The sequence below is a fragment of the Oncorhynchus mykiss genome, chromosome 3, assembly GCF_057628025.1.
Source record: "Oncorhynchus mykiss isolate SJ-2025 chromosome 3, ASM5762802v1, whole genome shotgun sequence".
Taxonomy (NCBI): Eukaryota; Metazoa; Chordata; class Actinopteri; order Salmoniformes; family Salmonidae; genus Oncorhynchus; species Oncorhynchus mykiss.
This window is the reverse complement of record NC_143024.1, coordinates 77,612,219-77,627,373: the sequence shown is the minus strand read 5'-3', so window position 1 is coordinate 77,627,373 and position 15,155 is coordinate 77,612,219. Positions and strand designations below refer to the sequence as shown.

The 15,155-nt window shown below is 40.1% G+C and overlaps 1 protein-coding gene across 1 annotated transcript in view; it reads right to left on the bottom strand.

Annotated features, from left to right (window-relative positions):
• The window catches only part of LOC110520417 (ganglioside-induced differentiation-associated protein 2), a 36,905-nt gene that overhangs the window by 17,354 nt on the left and 4,396 nt on the right, over positions 1-15,155 (bottom strand). The window contains exons 3-9 of the mRNA XM_021597727.3: positions 14,156-14,295; positions 13,600-13,753; positions 12,995-13,083; positions 8,145-8,221; positions 7,554-7,713; positions 1,794-1,944; positions 976-1,052 (exon numbers count right to left, since the gene is read on the bottom strand). Of these exons, the coding sequence (XP_021453402.2) occupies positions 976-1,052; positions 1,794-1,944; positions 7,554-7,713; positions 8,145-8,221; positions 12,995-13,083; positions 13,600-13,753; positions 14,156-14,295 (848 nt within the window). The remainder of the gene's footprint in view (positions 1-975; positions 1,053-1,793; positions 1,945-7,553; positions 7,714-8,144; positions 8,222-12,994; positions 13,084-13,599; positions 13,754-14,155; positions 14,296-15,155) is intronic.

The following is a 15,155-nucleotide window of genomic DNA, read 5'->3' as shown; positions in this document are numbered from 1 at the left end:
CATCGCTGAAAAATAAATACAAACAAATGAACCAAAGAACTAAATGAAACCAAATGAAAGTGTGGGAACAGAGAGAATGAGGCAAGAGACAGTAAGAGAACGAGGGAGAGCAGGAGATCCTGAGTGGCGCAGTGGTCTAAGGAAATGCATAGGGTCGGTCCTGGTCAGTCCCTGGATGGGAGACCAGAAGCTGCTGGATGTGGTGTTGGAGGGCCAGTAGGAGGCACTCTTTCCTCTGGTCTAAACAATATCCCAATGCCCAAGGGCAGTGATTGGGGACACTTCCCTGTGTAGGGTCCCATCTTTCGGATGGGACTTTAAACGGGTGTCCTGACTCCGAGGTCATTAAAGATCCCATAGCACTTATCGTAAGAGTAGGGGTGTTAACCCCGGTGTCCTGGCTAAATTCCTAAGTTGTCCCTCATACCATCACGGTCACTTAATCATCCCCAGCTTACAATTGGCTCATTCATCTCCCTCCTCTCCCCTGTAACTATTCCCCAGGTCGTTGCTGTAAATGAGAACGTGTTCTCAGTCAACTTACCTGGTAAAATAATGGTAAAAAAAAAAAAATAAATAAATAAATTGAGGCGTCACTACAGACCCTGGTTCGATCCCAGGCTGTATCACAACCGGCCGGGATTGGGAGTGCCATACAGCGGCGCACAATTGGCCCAGTGTCATCCGGGTTTGGGTTTGGCCGGGGTAGGCCGTCATTGTAAATAAGAATTTGTTCTTAACTGACTTGCCTAGTTAAATAAAGGTCAAATAAAATAAATATTAAAAGGAGAGGGAGAGAAAGAGTGAAAGTAAGACATCCTGCCATGACCACGGAGGCCATTTGTAATCCTGATAAGGAACAATTTGAAAACAGATCATCTCCCCCTTGATGAGCTGGAAAAAAGATTTCCATCCAACAAACTAGAGATCAAACACAGAGAAAACCACGCACGAACTCACACTCTCCCAACTCACCAGTTTGATATAAGGCTTTCAGTGCTGCTATGTCAGACAAGTCCTCTGCCCTGGCTCGACATAACCAACGGTTATAACTGCAACAACAAGAGAGGTTATAACACATTATGTCAACACTCAGTATTGTACTGGCTAAGGGTGTAATGTAAATGTTGGTAAAACTAGGGTATAGGATGCATACCCTAAAGACCAATGTATCAAAATAAAAGTATTGTATTTAATTAAAATACATGTGTTTTGTATTTTAAAATACAAAAAATAGATTTGCAAGTAGCTGTCTGAACAGAAACAACGTTCTCTGTTACGGCTACAGAAACGTCTTACGTGCTATGACTGAAATGTTGTCGTTCGTCTACCTTCGCTGAATGCACTGTCACTCTGGAGAAGAGTGTCTGCTAAATGACCAAAATGTAAATGTGAAAATGAACAACTGCAAAGCACACTGGGTATTGCCATTGGCCTTGTTTCGGGGGTAGCTCATTACAATTCTACTCAGCATACTTGGCAATTGTTCATTTTTACATATAAATTTTGTTAATTTAGCACTTGTATTACACCAGTGCCAGCAGACTTTTGTTACCAATGTAGGGAGAAAGGGGGCCATACAATTGTGAACCACTATAAAATAAATGGTATAGGATTGTATTTTGAAAATACAAATTACAGCTTTCGAAAGTATCTTGTTACATAATACATTGGAGTGTAGTTCAGCTCAGTTAAATACAACATACAAAACACTCAGAAGTAATTCAAATACGTATTTCAAATACATGTAACAGAAATACTGCCCATCTGTTTACAAGTTGTGTTAGACTCACTTTCTCTGGTGCTGTTTGTGAATGGTTGCGTCAGACAGCTGGCCCTGCAGGATGAGTTTGCGCTGTTTGTCCACATCTCCCTCCATCCGGGCAAACGCATGATTCCCCACCTGGCCCAGGTCTGAGTCCAGAGTCTCCTCCTCACAGTCATCTACCCAGTACACACAGACACATGATTCTATGAAACTACTTCCAACTCTAAAATACATAAATACTCTCCCTCAATGTTGTATCAACAAATATAATATTTCAAAGCACTGCTGTGAAAAGCCACACAAACACACAAAATAAGCATGAAACATCACACTTCACATGTTCACTGGTTGTGAAACCGGGCCGGTCTCTCCAGTGTGTTTATTTCAATTGTCTAGTGTCTAGACCTTGGGCTGTCCTCCCAGTCCTGAGCCATCCAGCCCAAGGCAAGAGAAGCAGCTCATCCATGGCCTCGCTGGATTAGGCAGAATATGTGTGTGTTGATTCCAGTGTTTGTCATTGGGCCTGACCCACACACAGCCTGTTTGTCTTGGATCAACACCTCTGGGTCTGGAGCCCCATATGGACAACAGTCATCAAAAAAAGAGGTACACACACAATCTTGATACTAACAAACTTTTAGTTCAGCACCAGTTCAGCACTATAGTTCAGTACACAAACACATATAAACAAAACCAAAAAAACTTACTGAAAGAGAAACATATTCAACACCCCAAAAAAACAAGAGGGAGGCCATCTTGGATTCCTTTATTGAAGACATACAGTGCCTTTTGTTATGTTCCAGCCTTATTCTAAAATGTATTGTTTTTCCCCCCTCATCAATCTACACACAATACCCCATAGTGACAAAGTAAAAAACAGTTTAAAACATTTTTGCTAAATTTATAATCACCTGTATTTGTGGAGTTTCTCCCATTTTTCTCTGCAGATACTCTCAAGCTCTGTCAGGTTGGATGGGGAGCGTTGCTGCACAGCTATTTTCAGGTCTCTCCAGTAGAGGTCGACCAATTAATCGGAATGGCCGATTAATTAGGGCCGATGTCAAGTTTTCGTATCAATTTACACCTTTAACTAGGCATGTCAGTTAAAACCTGTTACGGCTAGACGTTCCGCTCGACAACATCCGGTGAAATTGCAAAGCGTGAAATTCAAATGAAATTATTAGAAATATTTGACTTTCATAAAATCACAAGTGCAATACACCAAAATAAAGCTTAAGAACACATTCTTATTTTCAATGACGGCCTGGTGGGTTAACTGCCTTGTTCAGGGGCAGAACAACAGATTTTTTACCTTGTCAGCTCGGGGATTCGTTTTTGCAACCTTCCAGTTACTAGTTCAACGCTCTAACCACCTGCCTTTCATTGCACTCCACGGGGAACCTGCGTGGCAGGCTGACTACCTGTTACGTGAGGGCAGCAAGAAGCCAAGGTAAGTTGCTAGCTAGCATTAAACTTATCTTATAAAAAAACAATCAATCTTAACATAATCACTGGTTAAACTAGTAATATCATCAACCATGTCTAGCATGTCCTGCGTTGCATATAATTGATGCGGTGCCTGTTAATTTCTCATCGAATCACAGCCTACTTCGCCAAACGGGTGATGATTTAACAAGCGCATTTGCGGTAAAAGCACTGTCGTTACACCAATGTGTACCTAACCATCAATACCTTTCTTTAAAATCAATACACAAGTATATATTTTTAAACCTGCATATTTAGTTAATATTGCCTGCTAACATGAATTTATTATAACTAGGGAAATTGTGTAACTTCTCTTGCGTTCCGTGCAAGCAGTCGGGTTATATGCAGCAGTTTGGGCCGTCTGGCTCATTGCGAACTGTATGAAGTCTATTTATTCCTAACAAAGACCGTAATTAATTTGCCAGAATTGTACATAATTATGACATAACATTGAAGGTTGTAAAATGTAACAGCAATATTTAGACTTAGGGATGCCATCCGTTAGATAAAATACGGAACGGTTCCGTATTTCACTGAAAGAATAAACGTTTTGTTTTCGAAATGATAGTTTCCGGATTCTACCAAATTAATGACCAAAGGCTCATATTTCTGTGCGTTATTATGTTATAATTAAGTCTATGACTTGATATAGCAGTCTGACTGAGCGGTGGTAGGCAGCAGCAGGCTCGTAAGCATTCATTCAAACAGCACTTTTGTGCGTTTGCCAGCAGCTCTTCGTTGTGCTTCAAGCATTGAGCTGTTTGAGCGAGATTAGGCTGGTGTAACCGATGTAAAATGGCTAGCTAGTTAGCGGGGTGCTAGCTAGTTAGTGGGGTGCGCGCTAATAGCGTTTCAAACGTCACTCGCTCTGAGACGGAGTTGTTGTTCCCCTTGCTCCGCAAGGGCCGCGGCTTTTGTGGAGCGATGGGTAACAATGCTTCAAGGGTGGATGTTGTCGATGTGTTCCTGGTTCGAGCCCAGGTAGGGGCGAGGAGAGGGACGGAAGCTATACTGTTACACAGGCAATACTAAAGTGCCTTAAGAACATCCAATAGTCAAAGGTATTTGAAATACAAATGGTATAGGAGAGAAATAGTCCTATAATTCCTATAATAACCTCAACCTAAAACTTCGTACCTGGGAATATTGAAGACTCATGTTAAAAGGAACCACCAGCTTTCATATGTTCTCATGTTCTGAGCAAGGAACTTAAACGTTAGCTTTTTTACATGGCACATATTGCACTTTTACTTTCTTCTCCAACACTTAATTTTTGCATTATTTAAACCAAATTGAACATGTTTCATTATTTACTTGAGGCTAAATAGATTTGATTGATGTATTATATTAAGTTAATTAACACTTTTTTCAGTATTGTTGTAATTATCATTATTACAAATAAAATAAAAAAATAAATAATAATATTTTAATTAAAATAGTACGATTAATCGGTATCGGCTTTTTTTGGTCCTTCAATAATTGGTATCGGCGTTGAAAAATCATAAATCGGTCGACCTCTACTCTTTCGATATGTTTGTTTGAGTTCAAGTCCAGGCTCTGGCTGGGCCGCTCAAGGACATTCAGAGACTTGTTCCGAAGCCACTCCTGTGTTGTCTTGGCTGCGTGCTTATGGTCGTTGTCTTGTTGGAGGGTGAACCTTCGCTCCCAGTCTGAGGTCCAGAGCACTCTGGAGCAGGTTTTCATCAAGGATCTCTCTGTACTTTGCTGCGTTCATCTTTCCCTTGATCCTGACTAGTCTCCCAGTCCCTGCCGCTGGAAAACATCCCCACAGCATGATGCTGCCCCCACCATACTTCACCGTAGGGATGGTGCCAGGTTTCTTCCAGACGTGATGCTTGGCATTCAGGCCAAAGAGTTCAATCTTGGTTTCATCAGACCAGAGAATCTTGTTTCTCATGGTCTGAGAGTCTTTAGGTGCCTTTTGGCTTCCGTCTGGCCACTCTACCATAAAGGCCTGATTGGTGGAGTTCTGCAGAGATGATTGTCCTTCTGGAAGGTTCTCCCATCTGCACAGCAACTATGGAGCTCTGTAAGAGAGACCATCGGAATCTTGGTCACCTCCCTGACCAAGAACCTTCTCCCCTGATTGCTCAGTTTGGCCAGACGGCCAGCTCTAGGAAGAGTCTTGGTGGTTTCAAATTTCTTCCATTTAAGAATGATGGAGGCCACTATGTTCTTAGGGACCTTCAAATCCTGCAGAAATGATTTCATACCCTTCCCCAGATCTGTGCCTTGACACGATCCTGTCTCGGAGCTCTATGGACAATTCCTTCGACCTCATGGCTTAGTTTTTGCTCTGACATGCACTGTCAACTGTGGAACCTTATATAGACAGTTGTGTGCCTTTCCAAATCATGTCAAATCAATTAAATTTACTACAGGTGGATTCCAATCAAGTTATAGAAACATCTCAAGGATGATCATTGAAAACAGGATGCACCTGAGCTCAACTTTGAGTCTCATAGCAAAGGGTTTGAATACTTATTTACATAGGTTATTTAAGTTTTTTATTTATTTTGAATACATTTGATAACATTTCTAACAACCTGTTTTCACTTTTTCATTGTATTTAATGCATTTTAGAATAAGGCTGTAACGATGTGGAAAAAGTCAACGGGTCTGAATACATTCCGAAGGCACCGTATGTCCTCCTTTCTGCAGTTACTGCACCTGCTCATTGGAAAATATTAATCAACAGGAAGACATGCTTAATTTAACAATTAGATGGCTCCTACTGCCTTCCAATCTGACGTAAGATCCCTCACTCGGTATGTGTTGTGTGTGCTCGCACCGTTGAGGATATGACTGAGATGTTCCACTGACTCGACTATGACAGATCCTCCTGCATTCTTATCCTATGTCCACTGAGTGTTTCTCCATGGACACAGCACCTAAACAAGGCAGCACTAGCTAGTTCTGTTCAGACTCCTGGAACTACAGCTGCTGCACAGGACTGCTGGTGGCAGCAGGTCTATTATTACCATTTTATATTTGAGATTCTTCAAAGTAACCACCCTTTGCCTTGATAGCAGCTTTGCATTCTCTCAACCAGCTTCATATAATGCATTTCAATTAACAGGGGTGCCTTGTTAAAAGTTCATTTGTGGAATTTCTTTCCTTCTTAATGCATTTGAGCCAATCAGTTGTGTTGTGACAAGTTAGTGGGTAGTATACAGAAGATAGCCCTATTTGGTAAAAGACCAAGTCCATATTATGTCAAGAACAGCTCCAACAAGCAAAGAGAAACGACAGCCCATCATTACGTTAAGACATGAAGGTCAGTCAATCCAGAAAATGTCAAGAACTTTGAATGTTTGTTCAAGTGCTGTCGCAAAAATCATCAAGCACTATGATGGAACAGGGTCTCATCAGAGTTATCCTCTGCTGCAGAGGATAAGTTCCTTAGAGTTACCAGCCCCAAATAAAATGTTTCAGAGTTCAAGTAACAGACACATCTCAACATCAACTGTTCAGAGGCTGCGTGAATCAGGCCTTCATGGTCAAATTCCTGCAAAGAAACCAATACTAAAGGACACCATTAAGAATTAGAGACTTGCTTGGGCCAAGGAACACGAGCAATAGACATTACACCGGTGGAATTTTTGATTTTATGTTCCAATTGCTATGTCTTTGTGAGACGCAGAGTAGGTGAACAGATGATCTCCACTTGTGTGGTTCCCACCGTGAAGCATGGAGGAGTTGTGATTGTGTGGGAGTGCTTTGCTGGTGACACTGTCGGTGATACATTTAGAATTCAAGGTACACTTTACCAGCATGTCGACCACAGCATTCTGCAGCGATACGCCTCCCATATGGTTTGCGCTTAGTGGGACTATCATTTGTTTTTCAACAGGACAATGACCTAACACACATCCAGGCTGTGTAAGGGCTATATGACCAAGAAGGAGAGTGATGGAGTGCTGCATCAGATGACCTGGACTCCACAATCACCCAATCTCAACCCAATCGAGATCGTTTGGGATGAGGTGGACCGCAGAGTGAAGGAAAAGCAAGTGCTCAGCAACAACACTTTTTTGGTAACTACATGATTCCATATGTGTTATTTCATAGTTTTGATGTCTTCACTATTATTCTACAATGTAGAAAATAGTAAAATAAAGAAAAACCCTTGAATAAGTAGGTGTGTCCAAACTTTTGACTGGTATTGTACATGGAATGGAAGTTGTTACTATGTACTATGATAAACATTGAAACCATGTTCAGTTTTGCAGCTAGGAGATGAGTCGCACCTAGTGGGTTGTGGGAAATGTAGTCTTACCTTCCAGACTGCCTGGTTTCTCAGCGATGCGGATCTGTCTCTCTGGGACGACAGGCTCACCCTCCGAGTTGCCAATGTCGGCAGGGATTAGGGGCAGGCTGGCACGCTCCTCTTCCTCAGAACGAGGGTAGTAGAGAGGAAGCAGCTTCCTGTATGTAGGCTAAGACACATATACAAAAACAAATGTTACACAAACATAAAAAAGTAATGCCATAAAATAGACAGCACATGCAGTCTAACACAAAAACCCTCAGTTTCCCCAGACTGATATAAAAATAATAAACATACTCCTTATCAATAAAATAGTTGGTCTGTTGTGGCTTTCTTTTGACATGAATAATTACCTCCTACTGGAACACTCATGTCTCATTTGAAATATTTTACGTTCTCTACGAATAACAAATTAGTGAATAATCACAATAAACCATGGAAACATGGCCTTCGAAACACAGCTCCAACATTACCTTGAGTTCAGTTACACTACAGAAAATGTTGGTTGCCCTAAGAATAAGCCAGTACATTTATGTGCACATAAACCTAGGAATGTGTAAAACATCGAAGGTATGTGCAGAGAAGAATATAAGAGCACACCTCTTCCGTATCCGTCACAGCGAACACCACCATCTCTATGCTCTTTCCATGGTTCTCGAGAAACCTGCGGACCGTTCCTGCAAAAAAACAACAGTTACACACTCCAGAGACACAGTCATATGTTTCACATAGGTCAGGGGTCATGGATGAGTTATGAAACATCATGCCAGTGTGAATAGTTGCAAGGCTGGAAAGTGTTGATTGTTTGAAATATCTGGGATTAAGTATTGATTCTGAATCTTTTGGAAAGCATATTGATTATATTAGAAAAACAGTTAACTATAAGCTTTGTTTACTATACAGATCTATTCATTGTATTACTATATCCATTTAAAAGACCTTAGTAACCGGAATGCTGCATCCTATCATAGACTATGGTGACATCATCTACCAAAACACAACCAAGACCTTACTTTTGCGAATTAGATTTCATTTATAACATATCTTTGCCGATTCATTATTGGATGCAATTATAAGACACATCATTAAACAATGTATCACTTATTCAAACAGAAGACAACTGCATTGGTACCAATTTATTTTGAAATCTATCAACTTAAAAAATGTCCTTGTTTATATATTAAGGAACACCTAACGATACAAGACTCACAGTACTGCTTTCGACAACAGCAGCATTTACAAATGCTAAGGGTACTTCATGAGATTGGCATAAGATCCTTCAGATACAAACTGACTAGAATCATTTACCTATAGAAATCAGTACATTAATAATTATTGAATTAATATAAGAAAGCCCTTTTTTAAATGCGAAGAACAAACTGTTCTTAACAAAAACATCACCGTGTGGAGATTTGTGTGTGTGTGTGTCTATATATATATATATACACACATCAAAAACGCAACCATTTTTTCAACAAGTTCATATAAGGAAACCAGTCCATTTAAATAAACATAAATACTCCTCAGTTTCATTAGCTGTCCGGGAGGCTGATATCAGATGATCCCACAGGTAAAGAAGCCGGATGTGGAGGTCCTGGGCTGGTGTGGTTACATGTGGTCTGCGGATGTGAGCCGGTTGGACATAATGCCAAATTCTCTTAAAAACGATGCTGTAGGCGGCTTATGGTAGAGAAATGAACATAAAATTCTCTGGCAACAGCTCTGGTGGACATTCCTGCAGTCAGCATGCCAATTGCATACACCCTCAAAACGTGAGACAGCTGTTGCATTGTGTTGTGTGACAAAACTGCACATTTTAGAGTGGCCTTTTTATTGTCCCTAGCACAAGGTGCACCTGTGTGATTATCATGCTGTTTAATCAGATTCTTGATATGCCACACCTGTCAGGTGGACGGAGTATCTTGGCAAAGGAGAAATGCTCACAAACAGGTATTTAAACAAATTTGTGCACAACATTTGAGAGAAAAACTTTTTGTGCATATGGAACATTTATGGGATCTTTTACTTCAGCTCATGAAATATGGGACCAACACTTTACATGTTGCGTTTTTTTAAATTTATTTTTGGTCGGTATTTGTATGCATGCATATATACACATGTCAGGGATGGGAAACTGGCAGCCAATTTCCAAAAGACAAAAATAAATATATGTACCCAGTATATTTTTCTCTCCACCCCATGGAAAAATGAGTAGAATTGCATGAAATGTGTTATAAAAATGCTAAATGTTCTCTACACCCCTTGGGGGGGAGGGTTGTATTGGTAGTTGTAGCAGTAGTAGTATTGGTAGTTGTAGCAGTAGTAGTATTGGTAGTTGTAGCAGTAGTAGTATTGGTAGTTGTAGCAGTAGTAGTATTGGTAGTTGTAGCAGTAGTAGTATTGGTAGTTGTAGCAGTAGTAGTATTGGTAGTTGTAGCAGTAGTAGTATTGGTAGTTGTAGCAGTATTGGTAGTTGTAGCAGTAGTAGTATTGGTAGTTGTAGCAGTAGTTGTATTGGTAGTTGTAGCAGTAGTAGTATTGGTAGTTGTAGCAGTAGTAGTATTGGTAGTTGTAGCAGTAGTAGTATTGGTAGTTGTAGCAGTAGTAGTATTGGTAGTTGTAGCAGTAGTAGTATTGGTAGTTGTAGCAGTAGTAGTATTGGTAGTTGTAGCAGTAGTAGTATTGGTAGTTGTAGCAGTAGTAGTATTGGTAGTTGTAGCAGTAGTAGTATTGGTAGTTGTAGCAGTAGTAGTATTGGTAGTTGTAGCAGTAGTTGTATTGGTAGTTGTAGCAGTAGTTGTATTGGTAGTTGTAGCAGTAGTTGTATTGGTAGTTGTAGCAGTAGTAGTATTGGTAGTTGTAGCAGTAGTTGTATTGGTAGTTGTAGCAGTAGTTGTATTGGTAGTTGTAGCAGTAGTAGTATTGGTAGTTGTAGCAGTAGTAGTATTGGTAGTTGTAGCAGTAGTAGTATTGGTAGTTGTAGCAGTAGTTGTATTGGTAGTTGTAGCAGTAGTAGTATTGGTAGTTGTAGCAGTAGTAGTATTGGTAGTTGTAGCAGTAGTAGTATTGGTAGTTGTAGCAGTAGTAGTATTGGTAGTTGTAGCAGTAGTAGTATTGGTAGTTGTAGCAGTAGTAGTATTGGTAGTTGTAGCAGTAGTTGTATTGGTAGTTGTAGCAGTAGTAGTATTGGTAGTTGTAGCAGTAGTAGTATTGGTAGTTGTAGCAGTTGTATTGGTAGTTGTAGCAGTAGTAGTATTGGTAGTTGTAGCAGTAGTAGTATTGGTAGTTGTAGCAGTAGTAGTATTGGTAGTTGTAGCAGTAGTAGTATTGGTAGTTGTAGCAGTAGTAGTATTGGTAGTTGTAGCAGTAGTAGTATTGGTAGTTGTAGCAGTAGTAGTATTGGTAGTTGTAGCAGTAGTTGTATTGGTAGTTGTAGCAGTAGTTGTATTGGTAGTTGTAGCAGTAGTAGTATTGGTAGTTGTAGCAGTAGTAGTATTGGTAGTTGTAGCAGTAGTTGTATTGGTAGTTGTAGCAGTAGTAGTATTGGTAGTTGTAGTATTGGTAGTTGTAGCAGTAGTAGTATTGGTAGTTGTAGCAGTAGTTGTATTGGTAGTTGTAGCAGTAGTAGTATTGGTAGTTGTAGCAGTAGTAGTATTGGTAGTTGTAGCAGTAGTAGTATTGGTAGTTGTAGCAGTAGTAGTATTGGTAGTTGTAGCAGTAGTTGTATTGGTAGTTGTAGCAGTAGTTGTATTGGTAGTTGTAGCAGTAGTAGTATTGGTAGTTGTAGCAGTAGTAGTATTGGTAGTTGTAGCAGTAGTAGTATTGGTAGTTGTAGCAGTAGTAGTATTGGTAGTTGTAGCAGTAGTAGTATTGGTAGTTGTAGCAGTAGTAGTATTGGTAGTTGTAGCAGTAGTAGTATTGGTAGTTGTAGCAGTAGTAGTATTGGTAGTTGTAGCAGTAGTAGTATTGGTAGTTGTAGCAGTAGTAGTATTGGTAGTTGTAGCAGTAGTAGTATTGGTAGTTGTAGCAGTAGTAGTATTGGTAGTTGTAGCAGTTGTAGTATTGGTAGTTGTAGCAGTAGTAGTATTGGTAGTTGTAGCAGTAGTAGTATTGGTAGTTGTAGCAGTAGTAGTATTGGTAGTTGTAGCAGTAGTAGTATTGGTAGTTGTAGCAGTAGTAGTATTGGTAGTTGTAGCAGTAGTAGTATTGGTAGGTGTAGTAGTATTGGTAGTTGTAGCAGTAGTTGTATTGGTAGTTGTAGCAGTAGTAGTATTGGTAGTTGTAGCAGTGGTAGTATTGGTAGTTGTAGCAGTAGTAGTATTGGTAGTTGTAGCAGTAGTAGTATTGGTAGTTGTAGCAGTAGTAGTATTGGTAGTTGTAGCAGTAGTAGTATTGGTAGTTGTAGCAGTAGTAGTATTGGTAGTTGTAGCAGTAGTTGTATTGGTAGTTGTAGCAGTAGTTGTATTGGTAGTTGTAGCAGTAGTAGTATTGGTAGTTGTAGCAGTAGTAGTATTGGTAGTTGTAGCAGTAGTAGTATTGGTAGTTGTAGCAGTAGTAGTATTGGTAGTTGTAGCAGTAGTAGTATTGGTAGTTGTAGCAGTAGTAGTATTGGTAGTTGTAGCAGTATTGGTAGTTGTAGCAGTAGTAGTATTGGTAGTTGTAGCAGTAGTAGTATTGGTAGTTGTAGCAGTTGTAGTATTGGTAGTTGTAGCAGTTGTAGTATTGGTAGTTGTAGCAGTAGTAGTATTGGTAGTTGTAGCAGTAGTAGTATTGGTAGTTGTAGCAGTAGTAGTATTGGTAGTTGTAGCAGTAGTAGTATTGGTAGTTGTAGCAGTAGTAGTATTGGTAGTTGTAGCAGTAGTAGTATTGGTAGTTGTAGCAGTAGTAGTATTGGTAGTTGTAGCAGTAGTAGTATTGGTAGTTGTAGCAGTAGTAGTATTGGTAGTTGTAGCAGTAGTAGTATTGGTAGTTGTAGCAGTAGTAGTATTGGTAGTTGTAGCAGTAGTAGTATTGGTAGTTGTAGCAGTTGTAGTATTGGTAGTTGTAGCAGTTGTAGTATTGGTAGTTGTAGCAGTAGTAGTATTGGTAGTTGTAGCAGTTGTATTGGTAGTTGAATTGATATTTGTAGCAGTAGTTTTTATTAGTTGTATTTGTAGATCTACAACGTTTAATTTGCTGTTAATGTAAGTTTAATAAAATAGTATTAGTTAATTGTTATTGTTAGTAGTTGCCATATTATTTTTTCTAAGTATTGTTTGTTTGTTTTAGTTTATTTCATTAGGATATTCTTGAAAACGAGATGTTGCATCTCAAGAGATTTCATCCTGCAAAATTTCTAACAAATAAATAATAGTTCAAAGCCACATATGAGCTACTTAAAATGATGTGACAAGGTGTAGGGTACGCTACTGTATAAGAGATCATTATTAGTGAATGTGTGCGTGTCTTACTGAAGGCGATGTGTGTGGCGTCCTCTAGTGCGTATCCTCTCTTAGTTGTGCTTACCACACAGAAGGCCACAGATGCCATGGCCTGCTCTCTGCAAAGACACAAACATCAGCTCTCACACAACTCCACATACTAACAGTACACACCACAAACCCCATTCAATTGACAGTACAGTACACACCACAAACACAGTAAATTGACAGTACAGTACACACCACAAACACAGTAAATTAACAGTACAGTACACACCACAAACACAGTAAATTGACAGTACAGTACACACCACAAACCCCATTCAATTGACAGTACAGTACACACCACAAACCCCATTCAATTGACAGTACAGTACACACCAAACACAGTAAATTGTTTTTACAAAAAACATGAGGTTAATGGTCAGTAAGGGAGCACCTGGCGCTCCACACAGACGTGTTATGTGGGGAGTAAACGTGTGTGTGAACAAGCTGTGATGTAATCAGCAGGCCTGCTGTCCCAGTCACACCTAGCGGAATGCCAAATGAACACGAGGTGGAACACATAGAACAATGTGTTGTACTTATGCAATACAGTCAACTTCATGTAGACTAATGATGAGTTAATGTCTTACTTGGCGAGCTGCATGACGTTCCTATAGCAGCTGTACAGTGAGCTCTCAGCAGCCGTCCTGTACTTGGCTTTGTACTTGGGGCCCACCGTGTGGATGATAAAGCGTGCCGCCAGGTTAAAGCCTTTGGTCATTTTCGCCTCGCCTGTCCGACATCCTGTGGATAAACACATACAGTTAATACAAGAGTATATCCCACACAGAACACACAAATATAACATTATTCACCATGAACACAGCCTTGAAAGGGATTTGCATAGCAACACACACAGCAACAAGACCCAATCTAACACTTTTTCCCCCCGTTTGAATATTAGCAAGTGGTATAAAAAGCTGGCAGTAATGTGTTTGTCTCCAGTGCTCACATGATGTTAACACATTACATTAATTTTGACAGCATAACACAAGGTAATTTTCAGTAGACACAAACCAATAGAATTTGGACAACGAAAATAAGCATTCTGATTGATCAAGTTGATATAGTACCTCATCCATGTCAAAATATTTTCTCTTGTTTTGTACGTTGTCCTTGACCTGATAACTCAGTGGTGCCCCCTACCGTTCAGTTTGAGCAGCTCATCTCGAAGCTCAGGCCCAGCGTGTAAGAGGATGCTCTCAGAGATGGGGTTTTTGTCCGTCAGAGTCTCGTTACTCGTGTTGACAATCGCTGTGCAGTTCAGCAGGGTCACGTCGCCATTACTTGAGAGGAGACAGCAGAAAGAAAGAGGGTTAGATATTTTAACTCTGTATTGGTCGTACAGTGTGAGGTTGGAGCTTGCGTATCTCTCTTTGACATTCATGGATGATTTACACAACAGTTTAAGTTTGACTACAGGTGTGTTTACTGAGTTAAGATCCTGCCCACAGGGCTTTGCAGGGCTCTACAGTGCGACTATTTTACTCGCTTATGCGCCTAAATATTTTACTGTGCGACCTGGAATTTGTATTTAGGAACACCAGTGTGCCTAGAAAAATGAAGGATTCTAGCTATAACACCTCAAATATGTCACTTTGCTCCTAAATTGCTTTGTGTGCGCTTACATTTTTCAACTTAGGCGCACACGTGCTCCTTGTAAAATAGCCCTGCTTTGTCATACTCTAAAAGGGGAACTACTCAAGCAGTTAAGTTGGTACTGAGTCATGACATCCTTAGTCTTCAGTCATTGAGAAATAAGCCTATGACAACCTTGACACTGGAGTGCAGATCAGTAGACAGCCGAGCTACTGAAACAGAAAAGAAGACGCACGATCAGGTTTACAGTGATGTTTCACTTCACTTAAATGCTGGAGCTTGCAAACAGCCAATGGACAGGTCATAATGATTTATTCCTCACTACATCGGCATAATCGCAACGTTTGGCTGTGAACAAGCCTTGTTGTACACACCTTCAGGGGTTAAAGCAAAAATAAACCCCATGAATGAAACTTAAGTCGAGCTCAGATCGATTGTCTGCGGAGCCAAGTTAAGCACCCCTTTCATGTAAAAAAAAGTAATGACCATCATACCTTTAGGGAAAAAGGATCATTTTGTACATGTATTAAACAGAGTTTGACCAATC